Genomic DNA, 25,232 nt, shown 5'->3' with positions numbered 1-25,232 from the left:
CAGTGTTTTGATTTCGTGACTGAGACAAAAACGAAGGAACCTTGAATCTTTAAACAATTCTTGTGATCGAATGTCCAGTTTACAGAAGAGCTTCACACTCTTTAGAACACAAAATTAGTCAGCAAGGGACATTCAATCCAAATTAGTGATCTTGGTCTTGCTCAAATAATATTTGGGGGATAGGGTTGCAAAAATGTTTTTCTATGGGTTGCATGGCACTAATTTAAGTATTTTAATGCCCTATGCAGAGAAGTGGTAATAAGTCCGATGTTGTCTTTTTTATTCGTGCAACATTACGAACGAGCTTATTATATGATGATCGTAATTATTTTTGAGATATACAAGTTGAAATGATCTGGCCTTGCGGTCATAAACAATTCGAGTACGAAGATCGTTCTCAGACTCAAATATCAACCAATCAAATTACAGTAACTGGATTTGGTTTTTCGAGCATCAAATTTTGTGCTCCGAGTACTGAGTAAAGTTTTATAACCGGAAGCCCTGTTGTCTTAAGTTTCAGTTTAAAGTTATGAATAAGCAGGACCAGCCTACGCGATATTTTTTATATAATATACATTTGATATACAACTCTGAGTTTGGTCCATGCAATTATATCTGTTAGATTTTCAAAACTTATTGAGGCACAGCGTGATTTAGAAGCAAAATTATGATGACAAGTTTCTATTGTTCATGACCACATAGTTACTATATAAAAATTTGAAAAAATAATTAGATAATAAAATAAGATGTCTTCTTCCCATTTTTTTTTTTTTTTTTTGTTGTTGTTTTTTTTTTTTTTGGTTTGCTATCTCATTCTCTAATATATTTTTTTTATTATCTCTGTTTATATATATCTATAAGGACTTGTTAGATTTTAACTTGGTTTAACTAACTAATACTCCACACTTTTTATTCCAATCATCGTAATTAATATGGAATAAAACATAAAGACAAGAAAAAAAATATTAGAAAAATCCACACGACGATCTGTGTGCGGAGAATGTATAATTGGCCTAGAATACAAACTTATATAGCGGCGTGGCCTGTACATTTATAGACTTTATACATGCCAAACTGTCAAACGAAGAAAAATTGGCTTATCAGTAATCTCTGTTCAGTTGCCTCATTTTTAATTTCCCTAAACGAGCCTCATTGTCACATTTTATGGCTTATCCTATTGCAGAAGGATGTCAAACAATCTTCCATTCCATTCTCGACGATCCCCAGTGATTTGTTCCAGTGGATGTGTTGCTTCCAGTCAGCCGTTGGCATCTCAAATTGGAATAGGTATTTTTTTTTAAGAACCACGCTTGCTTCATGTGGGCTGTGTAAACATACGACGTCCTAATTATTGACATGTCATGTGTACAACTGCTTGCGTAGCACTATCGGTGTTCTTCGAAAGTTTTAACTTTCATTTAAACATATTCACTGGGAAAATGTAATTGTACATTCTTTGCGTGAAAGGAACAAAGAAGTATTTATGTGATTCTTATCTCTTTTATGTACTAGATATTTGTACAGGTTGTACCCACAAAGTTGTTTACCTTGATATGAACATATAATTGAGAGGTTATCGAGGGAGATTTAATTTTTCCGCCATTTTTCGTAAAAATTTAATGCATATATAAATGGACTTGCTATGAAGCTACAACAATTTACAGCTGGGACCTGCATGGTAATCTACACCTGCAGATTTTAAACCAGCCATTACGCGTTATATATAGCTATAGACCACCGCACATCAGCGAAAGGAAACATCACACTTCGGCACAGACCATCGCACTTCAGCTTGATAATCGCACTTGAGCATGACAACCGCACTTCAACGCAACGATCGCACGTTAGCATCCCGATCGTACCTCCGAGTCATACATATATGTTACGTAACATTGAATATAAAGATGGTTAACAGTTTTGCTTTTAAATTCTTTATTATTTACCATATACTGTGTTTTACCAAATACTGTATGTTTACCATATACTCTAAGTAGAGTTGTATGATTTACCCTATACTGTATGTAGACAATCTTTTTAAGATATTTTGAAATCAGGAGGGAATGCTGCTGATGCTGCTGTTGCAGTTGCCGCAGCACTAAATGTGACAGAGCCCTGTTCAACTGGTATTGGTGGCGATGCTTTCTGTTTGTTTTACGATTCCAAATCAAAAACAGTTAAAGGACTAAATGGAAGGTTTGTTGCTAAACTACACATATGACTGCATGCCAAATTATTGCTGCTGAAAACTATAAAAAATTCTGCTTTTCTGGAGATGACGGGGTATTTATATAAAACTATTTTTAAACTGCGGCAGGGTTGGTTTGTTTCTTCAACTGTTTTGCACGTAAAAATACACATCCTTATATGGTCAGAATGAGGAATTGTAAACCGATAATATGTGTCTGTAGCGAACATATGCCTATATTCGCACCCATTTAAAATTCCTTCAAACACATGTGCAGTCTTTGGAAGGCAAAAGAGAGGCGAAACATACCAAAGGGATATTCATAGTCATAATGCAAAAACAAACAACTGATAATGCCATGACAAAATACGAAAACCCATCAAAAGACAAACAACAGTATACAAAACACAACATAGAAAACTAAAGACTGAGGAACATGAACCCAGCCAAAAACCGGTGGTGATATCAAGTGCTCAGGAAGGGTATGCAAATCTTGCTCCACAAGTAGCACCCGTCGTGTTGTTAGTGTAAGTATAAACCCGGTGATAAGTCTAATTCGGTATGTCACATTCGAGGAAAAGAGGAAGGGATTATGATTAATACGACAATTTGAAGAAAAAAAAACTTAGTAATTTGTGTAACAGATATTTCATAATAGTCAACCTACTCGTGAGCAGCAAACGGTATATGACTCTCTCCAGCATTTCGTCAGTCTTATCTGATTATTCTCTTTCAAACCATGTTATAGATTGTCCCTGACTATATAATTGCATAAATTGTTCTCGTTAGACGTTTAAAAAAATCACAATCATGCAAATTGATACAAAATTCTAGCTCAAGTAGTAACCTTTCAATTTTGATAACTGATCTGTATAACAATAATTAGTAGCTATTATACCCACCAACTTCTTTTTGATTATATATAATTGATGGAAATATATATGTCTGCATGACGTTCAACATATAGCCATTATTAAAGTAATACATACTTGCTTCATCACGATCACATAAATGAGTTAAGAAAGGTTTTGCTGGTATATCTATACCGACTAAAATCATTTGAATGACACGTGTTAACATATGGGAAAGCATGCAGTAAATCAGGTTACATCAACCATATGCATGTGTGAGAATAAATCTACATCGAAATCTGCACAGCCGCGTCAATCATAAAGTTATAATGTATGCCGTATGGATTTCGTCAAATTGTCTAACTAGCCATGATTATGATAATTGTTTTATCACAACATCTTATTGTTATATTTCATTTTACTAATTTAACCATTTTTTAAGCATTTTAGTGGAATTTGAAGTTACATGTTTTGATATGGTTTACATTTGTACAATGTAATCTACATCTGCAATATACTATCGCTTAATTATTTGCTATAATAAACAATATTGTATAAATAATCTTTATTGTCTTATAAACAAATTGAATATGTTTGTGACAAAACAAAATACAAATTACAACATATATACAACAAATCTTATAACCACCTGTTAATCGAGAGTCCCTTGTCCTCAGTTCCATTGACTGTTTTAAAAAGGAACCTAGAATTTGTACTTGTTGAAAATTTGTTGGATTGAGTATATATTGTAGTTTTTTTGTTAGTGAAACTCATAAAGTCAATATTTTAAGAAACAATTTCAGACAAGTAATTATTTCTTAAATTTTTATTTATTTCGCAATGAAAAAAGAAATGAAATTCATCATCTATATCTTTAATAGAGCAAAAATCACATAATCTGAGATTTCGCGGTACTTTTTGGTGGAAGATGACTTTGAAGTCTTTTGAAATCCTATACTGCCAGCTGTAAAATCATTGAACCATCACCAGGAGTGTTGTCGTATCCCTTTCTGTGCTTTACAATTTCATAACTTCCGTGCCATATCTTGACACCGATGTTTACACATAAAATTGAGAATGGAAATGGGGAATGTGTCAAAGTGACAACAACCAGACCATAGAGCAGACAACAGCTGAAGGCCAACAATGGGTCTTCACTGCAGCGTCCTTCAGCTGGCCCCTTAACAAATATGTATACTAGTTCAGTGATAATGGACGTCATACTAAACTTCAAATTATACATAAGAAACTAAAATTAAAAATGATACAAGACTAACAAAGGCCAGAGGCTCCTGACTTGGGACAGATGCAAAATGCGGCGGGGTTAAACATGTTTTTTGAGATCTCAACCCTCCCCTATACATCTAGCCAATGTAGAAAAACAAACGTACAACAGTACGCACAGTAAAACTCAGTTTAAGAGAAGTCCGAGTCCGATGTCAGAACAGGAAACAAAAGAAAACAAACAAAATGACAATAATACGTGAATAACAGCAGACTACTAGCAGTTACTGACATGCAAGCTCCAGACCTCAATTTAACTGATTGAAAGGTTATGTCTTCATCATATGAATATCAGGCACAATCCCTCCTGTTAGGGGTATAGTATTATACCATCATAAAATATACGAGAAGAGCATAACCCGTGTCATGCCAACAACTGGTTTTAAAATAAATATGTTTAATTCCGATGTAAAGACCCTATAAGTGAATCAATATTAAAGCCAAAATATGCAATCTTTAATGACCTGACAACAGTATCGTAACTATATTTATATCCCTTCTTAATAAGTCTGTTTAAAGGTTTTGTTAGCTTTTGAGGTGAATACTGACATTTTTGTGCTTTGTAAAGAATATTACCATAAAAGATTGGATGTGAAATACCCGAACGTATAAGAACATGATCGGTTTCAAGTTTGTAAATAGCATCTGCATCATTTTATAAAACAAATGTACAGCTAGGCTTGAAAAAACAATCAATATCGTTAGTGTTATAAATTCTCATGTTTTAATATCTACCTTTTTATTTATGTTAATTATTAGATTTCATCTCATCTTATATGTAAGTTATTTATTTATTTGTAACCGGATGTTTTTAAAGTAGTCTAAGATTTGGTAGTACGCATGCGTTAATTTAATTAATAATCCGAAAATAACTCGAATGATTCAGCGCCCTCCATCCACTGCCGTTTCTCGTTGGCATAATCGGAATAAAACAACTGGATTATTCGGGGCAATCCAAATCACGTTGGTTACGTATCTGCGCATGTGCACAAATGGGAAATTTAATGTGCATCCGAAAGTTTCAAAATAATGATAAACAGAATTTTCATTTATTCATACAATGCATTTTATGTTAATTTCAAGTATCTACGCGGAGAGTACGACTTCAACTCAATGATGCTTGACAAATATACACGGATTTAGTTGTTCCGTCTGTGTTCAGATCTTTATCGCAATCCAGTCATATTCCGGTTTTAGAAAACATGAGTTTTTTAAAACGAACGTTAGAACATTTTAGTATGTTATTGCGATAATAAAGAGTCAAGCGCACATCTAAATCTGCTGGTACTTTACACTTCAAACGATGCACCGTCAGTTGACAGAAATATCAATGTACGAACTAATGTCAGTTGACGGAATCCATATCGAAACGACGAAAGTACGTAGTTTTCATGTCAAGTCATTGTCGGAATGTCTCCAACGATGATTACCTCTATTGCCTTACGTTTCAAAGTTTTAAGTGATAAAAAACGGGATTTAAAAAATAAATAGTCCTGCTTTTTACCGAAGGTACCCCCATTACAACCCTCGAGTACGGAACTAGTAATTAGTTGCTGTCAAACGTATTATTTTTCATGAAACATTTCAGAAAATGACCGTATGACGACTGACGGAAAAGGGCATTCCTTCCCTCGTACTTTTGTGTAATTATTTTAGATGAAAAACAAATATGACTAACAGCAGCAAATAAGTGGTTCCCGATTTGGGTCAAGCACATACAGAAAATGAACGGGTTTGAAATGTTAACAAGTGCTCAAAACCCAATCCCTGACCTGAGACAAATCTGCTTTGGAGATCATTGGATATATTTAGCATTTTTATACACCCGTTTACGGGACGTATTGTGGTATACCGTTGTCCGTCCGTCTGTCCGTCCGTCGTCCACATGTCGGACAATAACTCAAAAACGCTTTAACCAATTTGCATGAAACTTTGATGAATTGTTTATATCTATTGACATGAGTTCCCTTTCATTTTTCATAAATTTAAGATTTTACGTTTCCGAGTTTTGGGGGTTTTATTCCTTAAAAAAGGGGGATTTTCCAGTTTTCGGACAATAACTCAAAAACGCTTTCACCAATTTGCAAGAAACTTTGGTGAATTGTTTATAATTAATGACATGAGCTCCCTTTCGATTTTTATAAATTTTAGATTATACGTTTCTGAGTTATGTGGTTTAATTCATTAAAAAGGGGGATTTTCCAGTTTTCGGACAATAACCCCAAAACGCTTTCACCAATTTGCAAAAAACTTTGATGAATTGTTTATATCTATTGTCATGAGCTCCTTTTCGATTTTTATAAATTTTTGATTTTACGTTTCCGAGTTATGGGATTTTATTCATTAAAAAAAGGGGGACTTTCCAGTTTTCGGACAATAACTCAATAATGCTTTCAGCAGTTTTCATGAAACTTTGGTGAATTGTTTATTTCTATTGACGTAAGCTCCCTTTCGATTTTTATAAATTATCGATTTTACTTTTCCGAGTTGTGGGATTTTATTCATAAAAAGGGGTGATTTTCCAGTTTTCAGACAATATCTTTAAAGTGCTTTGAGCAGTTTTCGTGAAACTTTGGTGACTGGTTTATATTTATTAAGAAAACCTCTGTTTAGTTTGTTTTTAAATTTCTAATATGACATTGATAAGTTCTTTGAAAAAGCGACGGGCGTATCATGCACTCATGACGCAGCTGTTTATTAGTCCCCTACCAACAAAGTTGAAGGGGACTTTAGGTTTGCACTCTGTCTGTCTGTCCGTCAGTCCGGCAAATCAGTTTTCAGCACTTTTTTCTTCATGCTTTAAGATATTGATTTGATATTTGATGTATTGTTTTATCATTACAAGTTACAGATCAAGTTCGAATTTTGTTCCGGTCTGATGATTTTGTACAGAGTTATGGTCCTTTGACTTAGAAAATTCACTCAAATAATCAGTTTTCTACACTTTTTTTAGTCATGCTTGAAGATATTGGTTTGAAAATTGATATATAGTTTTATCATGACAAGTTACAGATCAAGTTCGAATTTTGTTCCGGTCTGATGATTTTGTGCAGAGTTATGGTCCTTGGACTTAAAAAATTCACTTAAATAATCAGTTTTCAACCCTTTTTTTCGTCATGCTTGAAGATATTGACTTGATATTTGTTATATAGTTTACACCATGACAAGTTATAGATCAAGCTAGAATTTTGTTCCAATACAATGAATTTCTAACCGGTAGGGGACTATGTATTGCTACATGTATGCAATACTCACAGAATGCTTGTTCAATATATGTTTATAATGAAAAAAACAAGTAACTGTGATCAACTATAACAATTCATGATAAACTGATTGATGTTAGTGTTAAACCCTACTTTAAGCACACTTGACTAAAATAATAGTGGCCAGCTTTATTTTATATGAAGGAGTTCGGAATACCCAACGTGAACTAGCTACCTTTGACAGAAAAACTTTCAAGAGTGAAATCTAATCAATTACTGATATAATTGCTTGCATCAAGTTGACCATGCTGGGACGAATGTATGGAATTATAGAAAATTTAATTTGAATCAACAGTATTTGTAGATTTTTATGTTTAGTATAGTCAGTTTTGGTTGGGACATGAGTATTATTAAAGAATATTATTTTTGGAAGACAAAAATACATAGAAAGCAATAATGGGACAGAGCAGGCTGGGTTGGTGTTGGCTGCTTTCATGGTAATTCAAGTTACCTTTTATGCATCTTCTTTCACATCAGGGCTATCAGCTCTTTGATTTTTACATCTACCCAATATAGATACATCTGTTTGTATAAAAGTCATACGATCCTTCAAATTTAACCAAAAAAAATTAATACGTTTTATATAATAGTATGGCTAAGTTTTACTACAAAACACGTGTACATAATTTTTCTGTTTAAAGAAAATCCTTTATATTATCAAAATCTTCAGAAATGTACCGCTGTTAAATTATTGTCTTTCCCGTTTTCTAAATCGCCGACAGCTTTTTCGTACGCAAATTGACCTTAAGCTTTAATATGAAACCTAGCGCATGTACGAATGGAAAACTCGTTATGGAAGAAAACGTATACAAACGTGGAATAAACCGATTCTGAAAGGGAAAAAAGTTAAGACAAAGTTTATTTATTGATAAATTAGAACGCATGGAAAATTTAAATAAAAATCGATAAAACCGAAAGTTAATAAGCAGGAAAAGTTTTGCGATCAACAATTACCAAATGAATAATTCTTTGTCGATTATTCGCATACGTTTTAGGTTCGAAATAAGTGTTTAAAATCTGCATCGAGAACTTAGTTGTGTATAAGTCCATGCATTTATTCAATAATTCCCTTCACATTATGATAGTCAGAAACTCGTTTTATATGACTATAAAAAGCCAAGCGAGTAACAGTTGGAGAGAACAGTGTGATCGTACCGCGATGAATGATGTCTAGAAAGATGAGAGTGTTTTATTGGTGATTATAAGCTTATCGTCCATTGGCACGAATTATTAGAAAAATACAATATTTTAGAAAATGTTAAGTATTTGCTTTTTAAGCTTCTCCCATATGGTCTCGTGTGTGTAACATTTCAAACTAACAAAAAAAAAAAACTCTTAGAGGCAATAAGTTTTATTTCTGTGGTTTTGTGGTTTTTTAGTGATAAAAAAATGTAGAAAAAATAAATTAACAGACAAAATGAGACGGCTTAACATAATTCAAATATTCAAATTGTACAACTTTACCAGGAGACATACACCATTAGCTTGTTTCCTTATCAAATCTGAATCTGTTTTGTATGTCCTAATATATTTTTATTTACAAATGAATTGTTGTTGTTTACATTTAAACCTTTAACAATTCCAAATGTGTTGATGCTACCGTTGTCCGTTAATGGATCTCGTTGACTTACAATAAATCTGTGCCATACAAAAACAGTTTGGATGTTATATGGGTATTATGGACCCAACCCGTGTGTAAACAAGAGGTCTAAAAGGACCAAAAGTTGTAACTGCACATTTAATAAATGTTTATCTTTTAAAAGATTTTGGCACTTTCCCCTAGATACTACCGAATAATTTGCATGCATTATATCAAATTACACGTGTATCTGTAATCTCCAGCTGGATAAAAGGGACAATAATAATAATTTTTGTTTTTCAAATGAAATTCAGGTGATTTTTTTTATTTAAGTCCGATCACTTTTAGAAAAAAATATTAAAATTCTGGCTTTAAGTTTTTTGAAAAAGATTTGCTTTTACTTAATATTACATGTACCTTTTCGGTGAGCAAATCAGTTGTTATGCTAAACATGACTTCGTGGGAAATAATTCTGTATTCAGCACATTATCTTATGTGGCCATTTCTGATTTAAATATACTCTTACTCAACATTCCATTATCATCACTCTGTAGTCGTTATACATGTACGATTTTCAGTTCAATGTCGACCCTTTTTATATTCAGTGGACGATGTCCAAATGATTTGACAGTAGATTTACTGGAAAGACAAGGTTACACAGAGGATAATTTCTTCCCAACAAATCATGGCCATGCTGTCAGTGTACCAGGGGCTGCAGCCGCCTGGGTAGATACAGTTGAAAGATTTGGAAGTGGAAAGGTAAATGTGTTATCCTGTCTAATAATAATTTGGATAGTCATTTCACAAAATGTATGCTATGCTTTAATTTTATTTTGGTTACTTAACAATTTGACATTTTCGTGACAATTGGCTTTGTCATTGAACGGTCCAACAGTCACCGTTAGTATTACCACCCAGTAGCTTTCTCAAAGGACGGTCCAACAGTTACTGTTAGTATTACTACCTCAGTAGCTTTCTCATTGGACGGTCCAACAGTTCCCGTTAGTATCACTACCTCAGTAGCTTTCTCATTGGACGGTCCGATATTTACCGTTAAATTCACTACCCCAGTAGCCAACCGCCTTGTATTAAGTTTTGAAAAAAGTAGTCAACACTTACGTATACAACATTAAGGATATCACATTTAAAGTCGATACATCGGAATCATACCATTTTTTCAGTTGAAATGTTATTCCTAATATTATGTTTAAATAAAGTGTTCTTTTACACATTTGTAGTTTATATTTTCCGGATGCAGGCATTGTTTATGAATTTATCTACACTTGAAGAGTATTTGTTTCGCGGAATCTGTTTAAAATATTCAAAGGATATTTAACATGAAATATTATCGTTTAGTATTTTACTCGCACACAATAAAATGAACATGGTTTATAATGTATGTACGCTACTTAACTCCTGAGAAAAACCAGAAAAATTACTGTATTATCTTTAAAATCTTGTACATTATTGCAAAATCTGAAAGGTATTCATCATACCTGTTCAGGTTAGTGTGTTCACAATTTTAATACTGTGCATAGAGGACCGGCAAGTTTGTTTTTTTAATGTGTCGTAGGGATAATTATATTCGCCATTTAAAAAGGTCAACTGTACATACGCCATAATGTTTAAGGCTACAAAATAATAATAAACAATGTGTTGATGTCAAGAAATTGATTTGAGATCTATGATATTAAAGTTCATGCTGTTTAACTTATTAATAGTGTAATATGTTAGCCCAAAGCAAAGGTAACACGTTTATAGAAATAGAGTCACGTGAACTTTTACCATTTAGGTCATGGTTAGGTGTATTCGAGAGTACCCAATATCATCTGTTTTAGCATCATATTACATGGAGACATATACAATGACACATCCAGGGGTCCATCATTGACGAATCTTATTGGCAACTAGATAAGCTTCTTGTAAAAGTGTTTTAAAGTTTAATGACCATGACTACTTTATGTAAGTGATCTTGATACATAGTTGTTTAGATGCACATGTGATGTACATCAAATTGAATGTTCTTTTGGTAAACTGCTAATTGGATGCACATTTTGTATCTCAAACGGTTATTTGTGGATTTTTCTGGTTTTCTCTTTCATATGATACATATTAAATGTGTGTATACGACTATTTAGGTTGCATTGTATAAATCGATTTTTCTGGTTTTCTCTTTCATATAATACATATTAAATGTGTGTATACGACTATTTAGGTTGCATTGTATAAATCTTCAAATAAAAATACAAACTGTGATTAATACACATCCGAATTCGTTTTTTTTTTTCTTTCTGCAATTATATGACTATCAACTACCAGTAGCGATTAACTCATTGTTGGAATGGCTTGTTACATTTTATAATCTCCTGGCAACAAAATAAGGAAAAGGATTTTGTACGGCGACTTTCTGTCCGTTCGTAACACACTTGTGAACACTGTAGAGCTTGTTTTTCTCAACCGATCTTCACCATACTTGATGTATACATTCAATATAGCCATTACCCTATTGATTTTAAAGGTCAAAAGACGAGGTCACATCGCAGTTATTAGTTGCGTGGGAATGCTTTGATTCATGGTACCCTGGTGAATTGCGAGTTACTTAATGGATTTAAACAATTTTGAACCAAATTCCCGTTACTATCTAGCAATATTCAAGCAGTACCTGCGTATGGAGTTTACACCTCTCAACTCACACGTTACTAGAGAGGGGGCCTCGGTGGCCAAGTGGTCTAAGAGAAAAAGTAGTTCATCTACCATCATTCACCAAGGTTGTGAGTTCGAACCCTGCTCTTAGCGGTACGTTCGACTCCAATCTTTATTGACTAGGATTTCAGTTTTTTCGGTCGAAGGTCGAGAGTTCTCTCTTGGCACTCCGGCATTCTCCATGCCACCAATAAAAACTTACCGCTACGATATAGCCTATAATGCTGAAAGTGGTGTTAAACACCAACTATCAATCAATCATTACTAGAGAGCTTGTTCACATTACCAAGTCCTTTTGGACCAGGTTTAACTGATGACTAAAACAGGGGTTTGTTGTCTCACAATTGAGGTAAATTAAATCCCTTCGTACGTTCAACATCCAACAAGATGTACATATTGTACGTGACCAGAATACTTCTAGGGATGGATGGAAAGGGATTATTACCATGTTTTCCGTTGCTTTTCACACGCGACTTTGAACACTACGACAAAAATGCATTGTATTACTTTACATATGATTGTTTCTCTTTTGGTTGTTTTCTGTAAGTTTCTTTTTGTTTTTACGGGTATAGACAGTAGTTTTTACATATCGGAGGTGGTAACATCAAATGATAAAAGCATTAAGCACGGTCGTATTTCATTTTACAACGATAAGAACGTCTATATTGTTACTGCTGTTTATAATCATTTATTTTTCTCAGTCTTTTTTTTCATTCACTAATAATCAATTGTGCAGTTTTTATCAAAAGATGTTAAACATTCATTTCTTTCCAAACCTTCTAATGCTTTTATTACATTTGACAGTTATCAATGTCAGAAATACTAAAGCCTGCTGCTGAACTTGCTGAGGTAGGATTTCCTGTCCAACAGACAACATCTTACTTTTGGGAAAAAGGTAAAGTTATTTTGAGATTAAGAATGTTCTTTTTCTGTAAGTTTTCTGTTATTTTCAGCAGTAGTACATATTAAAAACTGTATGAAATAAATCTTAAATATTTCGTCTTGTCAAAATGGAAAAAAAAATATTCATAAACCTTAAATGTGATCTACATTGTTGTGACGGGAAAGGCGTTGATTAAACTTGTTACATGTGACGGGAATGGCGTTGATTAGACTTGTTACATGTGACTGGGAATGGCGTTGATTAAACTTGTTACAGTGTGAACAAATATAAAAGTTTGTTTATACTTTTAAAATTCTCGACATTTGAAACATTCGTTAACCTTTTCGACAAAAAAAACTGTTAACGGTGCCATCATTTATTTTGATACTGCAAAGTTATCACCTCAACAGTTGATAGTCGCAGAGATTTTCAAAGGATATACCACATTATAGTCGTCGTAAATACTTCAAAAATTTTCATGAAAGCTTACCCTTCCGGGACGACTGATATCCCCGACTTAAATATAAAAATAAACAAATGACAAATGTAAAACAATTCAAACGAGAAAACCAACGGCCTAATTTATGTACAAAATAATTAACGAAAAACTAATATTTTACACAGCAACAAATGACAACCACTGAATTACAGGCTCGACTTGGGACAGGCACATACAGAATGTGGCGGGGTTAAACTGGTTTGAAGTCACCAACCCTCCCCTAAGCTGGGACAGTGGTGTGACAGTACAACATAAGAAAAAACTTTAAAAATCAGTTGAAAAAGACTTAACTCATCAGATGGATACAAATAGAAATACATCTAACAAAAACACAGACTGGACGTGGCAGAGTACTTATACATCCCCACAACAAAAAGACACCAAGTACAGATCTGAGAGTACTCGCAGTTACTGACAGCTAGTTCAAAACCAATAACAACTAATAAAAAAAATCATGCATCTAAGACTAAACTATCAATCAGTACACATCCAACATTTAATGGAGTTAGTGTAAAGACGTCATTAACAGTCACAGAAAAACATGACCTTATGCAATGCCAAGATACAGGTATCGACAGATTGTATAGCCATGAATGTGCATATGTATATAAAAATAATATTTATTTTGATTTTAATTTACTGATGACAAAATCAATATTAATACCAATAAAAACAATATTGGAGCTTGTTTCTTGTTGCTCAGTCATAATGTGTCATGATGACTTGATCGGTCATGGCATTGTCGGTCTCTCTTCGACCTATGAGTGTCGAATGCCTTCTTTGTATCTACCGCCAATTTTGTACCTATCGCCACATGGTATTCATCATACTTATGAAGATTGCATCAACAGTAAAAGAAGAAAAAAACAATTTATAAATCTATTTCGTCCGAAGCGCTTTTCTGGATTAACCTTCACTAAAAATGTTCAAACCAAAAAAATTGATAGGAAAGGATGTAAAAATACGTAAAAACGTTAGAAGCCATATGATCAAAAGGGACCTAAACAAGAATAATTAAATTCATCTAAGGTCAACCTTGCCTGAGGGAGTTGGAACCTTAGTTCTTAATAATTTCTTAGTTTATCAACAGGAAACAAAACAGTTATTATAAATCATGCCGAAGCACTGTATAGAACGTTAGTTTAAACATCTCGTTCATAAACGGAAGACCTTGAAGGAATATTCATGATAATGACAACAATAAAATGGCTGCTTTCCTGCTTTTGATTTTCCTGACACAATAAAGCTTTCCCACGTGCTTGTTCTCTTTTTTCTGGGACTAACGTCTTATGAAATTGTATTCTTTTAGGATCACATCTGCTCACCAACAGTAAAAATAAACATGGAAAAGACATGTTAATACAAGGGAGAGCACCAATGACGGGAGAAGTGATACGTTTACCGCATTTAGCAAAAACTTTTCGGGTATTTATCATTAAAATTGACTATTTAGTAAATCTTATGTTTTTAAAATATATGTTTACCAATTTTGCATAACTTTTGTTTCAATTGTACAGCAATGTACTTGTATGTAATAACAGTTTATATGCAACCGGGCTAAGTTCGAGAACGAATACCTGCTTTTCTTTCGGATGATTCAACATCATGTTTTCACCCCGGATTATGGTGGGTCTCCTGTTACTCAATCTTTAGTTTTTTTTGTGTAGTGTTTTTTTAATAGTTGTGTTCAATGTTTCTTCAACTTAAGATATAAAATCAAAGTATGTCTGCTTAGGCTCATGAATCGAATATTGGAATTTTACAGAGAACACAATTAAGTTTCTTAACTCACGTAGTCATACACGTATGAATTGTCATGAAATACAAAATAAACATATACATTTTTTTGTTACAATGGTCTTACCAATGGGTTGAATTACAGTAGTTTTACCCCCCTTCTGCACATTTTTGTCAACATTATTGACTTGTTTTGGGTAATACGATGTCATGAACAGGTGTCAATTGGTAATGATATTTCTATACGCAGCATATGTATTTGATGTACCACAAAATCCATTTTTAGTATAAACTTTGTTTTATAAATATTTCTCTAAAAACTATCAGCAGACTATTTTGAGATGTCTTTTTACAGGAAGTAGGTACGCATGGGAAGAAAGGGTTTTATGATGGAAGAATAGGTAGTTCAATATCAAGCATCGTACAGGAACATGGCGGAGTTATGAATAAAGATGATCTGAAGAACCACGTGTCAACTTTTGAAGATCCGATAAGTGTATCTTACAAAGGATACAGGGTATGGGAAATCCCTCCTAATGGACAGGGAATGTGTGCGCTTATTGCATTAAATTTGTTAGAGAGCATTGATCTTAAGGGTAAGTTTATCTAGAGCGAAAAGGGAATAATAAAATGGATTTGGATAATTATCTTATATTCTATTTTTAAACTTATTATTTGAGTGTTGCTATATTTATTGTTTGTCGTATCTTCACATGAACCAGGGCCCAGAATTCTCGAAATCTTTTTTTCCCTGTTTGTCCTTGAAGAAAATCTGCTGGTCCTCACTATTATTTCTATTGCAAAATTCCAAAATTGTGTCGGTCCTTTGCAATTTTTTGTGGTCAAAACCTTCGGACAATCACTTTTCGAAAACTCTGGAACTTCAACCACTGTAGGCGACTGCTATCAATTTTGGTGCAAATGTTCATAGTAACATTTGCATGAAAGTCGTTTCGACCGAATAAAGTACTAAGCAGTAAATACATGCAAGACAAGTCTATGACGTCAAAAACATATCTCACAGACGCTGTCTTTCCCACTTTCTCACTGTAAATATATTGACAGTTCTGTTTAATGTCATTAACTGAATCAATGTCTGTAAAATTGACTAACATAATGAGGTTTATATTTTTTCTTTTGTATAGTTTTCTTATGATGATAATATGAAGCTTACGTTAAGAAAAGACTACCTTAGCTGTATTTACAAAACCTTTCGGACTATTTATCTTCAATGCTCTTCAACTTCGTACTTTATTTTGCCTTTTCAATTTTTTTATTCGAGCGTCACTGATTAGTCTTGTGTGGACGAATCGCGCGTCTGGCTGACAAAATTGTAATCCTGGTATCTATGATGAGTTTATTTTAACCCACCAACAAACTACATCAACAATTCGATTCGAATAAAATCCGATTTTGATCAAGTTAAAAATATGGCTGCAATGGTGGCAAGTTGAATCACTTTAGAAAATTCCATGTCTATCTTCTCTGGATATACTTAAACTGGTTGTAAAAAGACTTTGTATTAACATTTCACAGCGGTATAACATGTTACTTTAATTATTCTTCCCTTAGTTTATTTATTTTGTATTTACATTGTATCATAGATAAAATTTATTTGTTCAGGGTATGTTCACTGGTGTTAATATGTCTTTTGATTGAGTTAAGCCATTTCAATTGATATGTTATGGTGTGTCTTTCTATGTTGTGATGTTACACTATTGTTTCAGATAAGGGTGAAGGTTTGGTACCATTAAAACGTTTAAACCCGCTGTAATTGTTTGCACCTGTCCTAAGTCAGGAATCTGATGTTCAGTAGCTGTCGTTTGTTGATGTGGTTCATAAGTGTTTCTCGTTTCTCGTTTTTTATATAGATTAGACCGTTGGTTTTCCCGTTTGAATGGTTTTACACTAGTAATTTTTGGGGCCCTTTATACCTTGCTGTTCGGTGTGAGCCAAGGCTCCGTGTTGAAGACCGTACTTTGACCTATAATGGTTTACTTTTATAAATTTTGACTTGGATGGAGAGTTGTCTCATTGGCACTCATACCACATCTTCTTATATCTATTTGTAGAAACAAAGCTTAGATACGAATGGTCTTCATTTGCTTTTAATCGTCGCCACAGGACATTTTTTATTCTGATTGCCTTTTCAAAGGTTTTCTCAACTGAGAAGCAAACAGTTTTGAAACTTAAGGATGTAGTCAGGTCAGGTTTAGGGATTTTTGTCAGATGTTCAGACTCCTTTGGTTTTTTCCTACGATACAGGGTAAAATATTTTGCCCCATATCACCCACTTTTCTTTTCATAGATGACTTCATAGCTCACAAAAACTTAATTACCAAAATTACAGCAGATTCTAGATTTCTTTTCTTAAGATTTGAGACCCAAATTTTGCCAATGCTAAATATAAGGTAAAAGTCTGAGTCATCCTTTTCCCGCCATTTTTTAAAAATCAAATATCTCAAAAAGGAGTTCCATAACCTATCAATATGTTTAGCTTATTTTGTTCCTTTTCTAATGCTCTTCTGACTTATAGTATCAATTCTAAATTCTAGATTTTTTTTTAATTTCACCTAACTACATCCTTAAAGGGACTAACGAAAACAAAACCATCTTCAGAAGTTTTTTCCTTCGCGAGCAATTAAAGTGTAAACTTTCCAGGGGTGCTTTTCATGCTTTTAGAGCCTCTGGAAAAGCTAATAATAACACCAAATTAGATAAATTATACAAAAAAAGTCTTATTTTTACAATTCATTTTACACATTCACTCAAAGGGTACAAGTCAAATCGGCACCTGGTTAATTCAGCACCTATAGATAAGGTCAAATCGGCACCTGGTCAAATCCGCATCCAGTAAAATCGGCACCTATTTAAAGTTATTTCGGCATTTGGTTAGTGAATTTGGCATCAAATATATTTTTTACCTTTTTTTTCCTTTTTATTTGGGGTATGGGGAGAATAGTTTTTCGGTCTTTTTATATATTTTTTTTTTTTGCATAACGTACAATTGCAGAGGTTAATAAAACAAGATACATTTCCTACATCGTTAAAAAAGTCAGCGCATGTAATTAAGCAGTTAGAATACACAATAAAAAATAATCAGTTATTTCCTGTTTGAAGTTTTCTCATATTTTATTAATTAAGTTTAATTGGGTATCATTTAAAAAAAATATGGTATTAATTATAAATAATAACCCGCTTGTTGTTTTAAACATTTTCATGTAGTTTTTCATGTTTTATAATTTAAATGACTTAAATTAAACAAAGAAGCCATTACCCAAGCTATTGTTTAATCACCATAATTTTATGAGGATAAAACAGATTTAATCATTGTAATTTAAATTGTTTTTCTGCATTTCCTGTCTACTTATATAAAATTAATGACGCTGCATGGCACCAATTTTGTATGTTTACTAGCAATGTACAGTTGTCATGAAATGGAAGTTCCTTGATAATATGCGTTCCAGTAGGAACAGATAGTATGGCATTTTTTATAACAAAGTTTCCATTGGAACTTCTGTTATGCGTCTCAAATATACGTTGACACCTTCAGCGAAAATATCTTAAAAAATATGCAAAAAAAAACCGGATTCTTCAAAAGTTTACTTGCAAAGCATAATAATAATCATGGGTGTCGAAATAACTACCTTGGGTGTCGAATTAACCAGATCCCTATTTGCCTAGGTGCCAAATTGACTATACTGGGTGCCAGTTTAACCAGGTGCCGAAGTGACTAGAATTCTCATTCAAATTAGCGAGATACCATGCGCATTACGACGTCATTGTGGCGTCAGAATATCAGAATGTTAGAATATCATCTTAATTTATTAAACTTTGCCCCACTCTATGCTACATGTATGTATTGCTAATCATGGATAGTTATGTTGACTTTCATCTATTAGTAATACATAAATCACTCAACTATCCGAAAAAAAACATGCTTTGAGCGGGATTCCATTACAAAAAGGTAATTGAATATACAACACAATTTACGAAGATCGTCAGTGTGAAAATTTCATAATTAAATAAAGATTTTGAAGAAATACAATGTGGAAATTTTAATGATTTTCTTGGTCAGAATTTTGTGTAGTAATGTTTAAAATTGACTTAAATAATTATTACTGAAATGCTAGATTTTTTACTTTTTGTGTTTTAATATTATTCAGAGATGGGAGTGAACTCTACTCAATATTTACATCATGTGATTGAAGCTATTAAATTGGGATTTGCTGACACAACATGGTACTGTGCTGATGCAAGTGTGGTTGACGTCCCAATCTCACAATTATTAAGTAAAGAATATGCTGAACAAAGAAGATCTCTAATAAATCCAAACAGGTTTATATTTTTCAATATCTTATAGCCCCAAAAATTATTTCAGGTATATATAATTAAACTTCAGATATATTTAGTTTGAAATAATGTTATCATTATCCATATGGTCAATTTTCCATAATTACCGTCCGTTTCTGGTTTTACGACGAGGAAACGCCAACAATATCGGACGGTGCTTTTGACGCATGTACATTGTACGTGTATACAATGTTATGTGTTTAAAATTGTTGATTAATTTCAATGTGGATGTGTTATGCAATATATATATTGTCCAATGTGCATAGGTATAACGTATGTCTTTAATATTCTTTTAAACAAATTTTGAAAAAAACCCATTTTTTTTTTTAGTATTAAGTGATTTCTTCCTTGTCAGATGATATCAAGCTTAAGTATTGTGTATAAATTTACCAAAAGAAAATTCCAGCTTAATGCGCTAATAATAACAGTCCATATTTTCCGTTTTAATAGACATATAAATTTTCGTAATACAAAATGTTATAACTGATACTAATTTTCGGACAAAAGTGTTCCTTTCAACTTTGAAATCATCAATTTTCCTTTTTGTGGTGATGGGTTTTTTTTCCCGCCTCCTGTCGTGGGAACATTTTACAACTTAAAGATGTGTTATGAATTCTAATGAAACTATATTGCATGGTTTGCTGGAATACATTCTTGTGAAGCTGATTTTAATTCAACCTTGCATTAACACAAAGAGTTACTTTTAGGAGATACAGACGCCGCAGACTTTTGAATAGCTTCAAAATATTTTACAGCAGCGAATCTGTAATGTTTCTCGTAAAAATTAATCTTTGATCATTTATGATGCAGTAAAAATAGACCACGAAACAGTTTAGAAAAGTACACGCGGACTATTTCATTTTTCTTAACTATAATTTTCTTTCAATTTGAATCACATCAAAGGTAGTTTTATATAATTTTAAGGTAAATTGTCTCTGAATCAAGTAAATAATTGTTGTAACTTAAGGACAAACTGTCCCTTATCATATTTTTTTTTACGAAATAATGAAGTCTAATAAAATTATACCTAGGGGCAGAACACTTGAAATAAGACTTCTGTGATCTTGACTCTATAATAGATCAATCATGATCATAGTTCATTTAAAGTGTAATGTTTAAAGTGGAAGCCGAAGGGATATGAAATGAATGAACTAACCACGTGTACTAGTCGAAATGAACTTAACTGGGTTGGATAATTAATTCGTTGATTTACCAAACAACACCAACAGGCAATATCGAAACGATTAACATGACATAGGTGATATAAAATGAATATGAAGTGAAACTGAATTAAAAAAAAAAGGTTTGAAAACATTAAGAGACAATAGTGAACACATTTATATTGGTGGCGATATTAAATCGGATGAAAAATCGTACCTTGTAAACGTAGATTTAGTTCTATATATCTAGATCTGACGAGAACATGAAGTTTGACAAATAATCTCCGGTTATTGGCTGGAAGTGTAGAGACATGTTTTTTTTTTGTCATGACAGAATAATACACAATTCAAAGAAACAAAATGTGTTAACTGTGTAATAACAGGAGCTTCGAGGTGCTGATTTCATCGGTCAAGTTGAGGACGTTTAATTTGATGCATGCGTCGTGTGAATGGATATAGGGATTCCATCCATGACTCAAAATCAATACATGCAGAGCAAAAACACAAAAAGCAAAGTTACAGCGCTTTCTTTGCTGTTCTTCATCTCAAAGTCACAATGAGGCATTCAACACGGAACATAACTCTCACTTCACTGCAAGTTTAAGACGGCCCTTAGCAACGACTTGATCGGAATTATTTGCAATTTGACCATCACACCACAACTGAATTTAAAAACAAAGCGATGGAGTAATATCATTAAAGTAAATCTGGCAAAGAAATCAAACAATTTTTGTCATAATTTAGCCCGACAATCACACTTAAGCGTGCAAAAACAGTACAAACATTAAGAAAACCACGGGGCACATCGAGATATATGTTAGATAACTTTGCAGGAAATAACGTATTTATAGATTAAATAATTCGGGTAGATTACTGTTTTAAATTTAGGCATCAGTGGTTTACCAATAGTCAATTCCGTAAATCAATTATGAAGATATACACCAAGGGAACAAAACAAAACTGAGGGATTCGCATGAACTCCAAAAGGAGCGAGACAGGGTGCATAGACAGGTTAAGCGTCTCCTTCTATGCGAAACCAAAGTCAGTCAAAATATCACAATAGGGAAAAGGAAACAATTGGAATAGTTACACATCAGACGGTTAAACTGGTACCCAAAGATATAAAACATCAGACGACTAAACTGGTACCCAAAGATATAACACATCGAAATCATGTCACCAGAGAATTGAGACACAGACGCATCGTATCAGTCAACCAATTCGTGATGTAGCATATGCGTACAAATATGAGGGACATTCAAACTCATAGATCGAAAACAAACTGACAACGCCATGGCCAAAATAAAAAGACAAACAGACAAATAATAGTACAGATGACACAACATAGAAAACTAAAGTCTAAGCAACACGAACCCCACCAAAAACTGGGGGTGATCTCAGGTGCTTTAGGAATGCACAATTAATACCCATTGGAGTACCGACGACATACTGTTGAAAATCAATACACAAACTCAACTGATTTATTGTCGATCAAAACGTCCAGCAATTTCGTCTCATTTTAAAAAAAAAATTTAAAGCGCTCAATAAGCCTCACGTTAGATTTTTAAAATTAACTGTCTCTAGAGTAGAAATAACGTAACACACTCGATAGTCTATATATAACCATGTTAAAACAATTTAAAGTGAATTAAATTTGAAATGCATTTTCTTTTTATTTTCATGTTCTTGACAAAACATATATGTTCCCTGATTCGCTTGCAATTCTAGGATTGTTGTTTATGAAAAAAAAGTGAATACCTATTTCCATACACACCACACACACACCACATCTCGTTATCGTTGGTCTATGACAACTAACATACACGATAGAATATCATATACGAATGAAAAGATGTGTTTACCCTTGGTTTGATTTTATTTTTGGATTTATTACTCTTCCTGTTTTGAAACTGCTGTATTTTCTAGCACCATTAACGATAAATACATTTTCAAAGTGAGCATATACGCATCTAAATGGTCTTTTTTAAATGAGTATTGTCTAGGTTTGGCTTTACTTTTGGTCCTTTTTCATTGTATCAGCTCTCTGACGTTTATATTAGGTTTTGGGCTTTGAAATTGAACAATGATAACGCTATCATGAAAATTTTCCGAATAATAAATCTATTTACATGGCTAATAATAGTTTCCTTTTTGCTTAAAAACTGTTAATGATGCATATTTAAAAGATTTATTGAGATGTATTTTCTCTTATTTTTTTTCTATGAAAATAATTATAATTTTTCATATTTTTTTTTTAGTTCAAAAATGTGTATTAAATCAATAATATCTCTGAAATATGAATTCTCGATCTGAAAGAAAAATGTTTTTGAAGAACACTAATTATTTTTTTTAGATTAGTAAAAATCCATTGTTAGAAAAAAAACATTCGTTTCCTCTATGTTAAAGTATTTACTGTGTGATGACGTAAGCTTGAATGCTTTTGGCGCAATTTATAGTTATAGATAAAAGTAATCTTTTGTAACAAGGTTTTTTTTCTTAAGAAATTCATTTTTCTGAGACATTCTAAACTATAACAGTACATGATGTCAATCATGTTATTGACAACGAAAATTATCAGTTCGTGAATGTTTGTCTGACATCATTTTTGTCGAGCCTTCGACTTTAGTCGAAAAAGCGAGACATAGCGATCCTACATTCCGTCGTCGTCGTCGTCGTCGTCGTCGTCGTCGTCGTCGTTGTCGTCGGCGGCGTCCACAAATATTCACTCTGTGGTTAAAGTTTTTGAAATTTTAATAACTTTCTTAAACTATCCTGGATTTCTACCAAACTTGGACAGAAGCTTGTTTATAATCATAAGATAGTATCCAGAAGTAAATTTTGTAAAAATAAAATTCCATTTTTTCCGTATTTTACTTATAAATGGACTTAGTTTTTCTGCTGGGAAATATTACATTCACTCTGTGGTTAAAGTTTTTAAAATTTTAATAACTTTCTTAAACTATTTTGGATTTGTACCAAACTTGGACAGAAGCTTGTTTATGATCAAATGCTAGTATCTAGAAGGAAATTTTGTTTTTTTCCAGTTAACATTACATTCAGTCTACAGTTAAAGTTAAAAGATAGTATCAAGAGGAATATTTTTATTGATTTCCTTCCTCATTTTTGTTGAGCCTGCGATTAACAGAAAAAGTAGGCGAGACACTGGGTTCCGCGGAACCCTTACGAATTTTTTTTGTTTAATACCCCCACTTAGTATTTATTTGTACAAAGTTGCTTTATTGAACCAACTGGGAGAACATTTGTAGCCATAAAAAGGTCTAAATGATAACTGTATATCCGAAGTGATAATTACTTCATTGTGTGTCCAAAACCCCCATCTTAATACATTTTATTCAATTTTTAGTATTTATCCCCGAATGAAATCAATATTACTTCTTAACCGTTTGTACCACCCGATTGTTTGACACCAAAAATTTAGTTCAAATCCAAAGTTTTTGGCTATTCAACAGCTATTCAGGTTGTATTTAGTCATTGATTAATTATATGAAAACATTGTGTTTTAGCCTACGTTATTGATTTTTATTCCTTATATTTGAATCTGTTATGTATGGGGGAAAGTGAAACTGATTACACCATTGCTTGAAATCCTTTTAACCAGTAGATGATTGTCTAGTTCCGTAGCAGAGAGGATTCAACTCTGTCTGATAACAGGCGATCGTGATCGTTGTTCAATTCGCACAAGGAAATTCGGAGTTATATTATCTATCTTTTGTATAAATTGACTTCATTTGACGTACTTAAAATTGAAAATTCAGTGTTCCTAATCCTTTCTCCTGTATTTCGCTTAAAGTCAACCCACTCTGTTGTTGTATGATTAAACCATTCCAAATGATTTCGCAGGTTCATCTCTGATGGAAACTTAAGCTTCAAACCAGTCTTTTTTCTTTTCTATCAAATATTTGTAGGGGTGCAATGTATATAGGAGTTTCACTTTAACAATTGCGCATTTGTTTACCACCAAACTTCCAAAATATAATAGTTTTTATCAAAAGATAAGTTTCAAATGACGGTCTGTTAAAAATACAATTAGTATAAACAGACTATACAACCACAACAGTTACTTCGAAGGAACACAAACTTGTAATTCATTTTGCATTTCATTTTGACACAAATTCCTTAAAACATATTTTGACTTTATCTTTTATTTCATTAGAATTTCATAATTTTGTGTTAAGTTGTTCGGTATGTTACACGATATTACAAAACTTATCATGTGCCCTTAAGGATCATTTCTATGCAAATAAATGTATGATGATATTCTAATGGTCACGAGTTATTCAATACAAAACTCTTTTTTTTTTAAAAAGGTTATGTAATTTCTTTCGGATATTAAACTATTCAAATCTAATAATAAATGAGACTTTAGTCTGCGTCATCTTACACAATTTTGTCATGTTTATAGTAATATAATTATTCCAGGAATTTTGCTTTTAATCAATTTATATTTGTTTAGTCATTTTTCAAATGAATCATTAAAGGCCATTGACAAGTTCTAATTATTTTTTACTATAAACTGATTATAAAATGAAGGTCTTAACTGATGGCCTTCGGCATACACTAGCATTTTTTATAAGTAATAATGTAACATTTCCCCTAACTTCTATAGTACTTCTGACAATCAGCTTTCTTTGGCATAACTTTTCATAGTTTTAGGTCCTCAATGCTCTTCAACTTCGTTCTTTTTTGCCTTTTTAACTTTTTTGATTAGAACATC

At 32.8% G+C, this 25,232-nt stretch overlaps 1 protein-coding gene across 1 annotated transcript in view; it reads left to right on the top strand.

Annotated features, from left to right (window-relative positions):
* The first annotated feature begins 1,157 nt into the window (after window positions 1–1,157).
* Window positions 1,158–25,232, top strand: part of LOC127708386 (glutathione hydrolase-like YwrD proenzyme) — a 44,549-nt gene continuing 20,474 nt past the window's right edge. The window contains exons 1-7 of the mRNA XM_052213256.1: window positions 1,158–1,287; window positions 2,040–2,193; window positions 9,768–9,921; window positions 12,670–12,760; window positions 14,557–14,672; window positions 15,340–15,580; window positions 19,151–19,322. Of these exons, the coding sequence (XP_052069216.1) occupies window positions 1,188–1,287; window positions 2,040–2,193; window positions 9,768–9,921; window positions 12,670–12,760; window positions 14,557–14,672; window positions 15,340–15,580; window positions 19,151–19,322 (1,028 nt within the window). The 5' untranslated portion in view covers window positions 1,158–1,187. The remainder of the gene's footprint in view (window positions 1,288–2,039; window positions 2,194–9,767; window positions 9,922–12,669; window positions 12,761–14,556; window positions 14,673–15,339; window positions 15,581–19,150; window positions 19,323–25,232) is intronic.

Source organism: Mytilus californianus, unplaced genomic scaffold (genome assembly GCF_021869535.1).
Source record: "Mytilus californianus isolate M0D057914Y unplaced genomic scaffold, xbMytCali1.0.p SCAF_7, whole genome shotgun sequence".
Classification (NCBI taxonomy): domain Eukaryota; kingdom Metazoa; phylum Mollusca; class Bivalvia; order Mytilida; family Mytilidae; genus Mytilus; species Mytilus californianus.
This window is presented reverse-complemented; position numbering and strand designations above follow the sequence as displayed.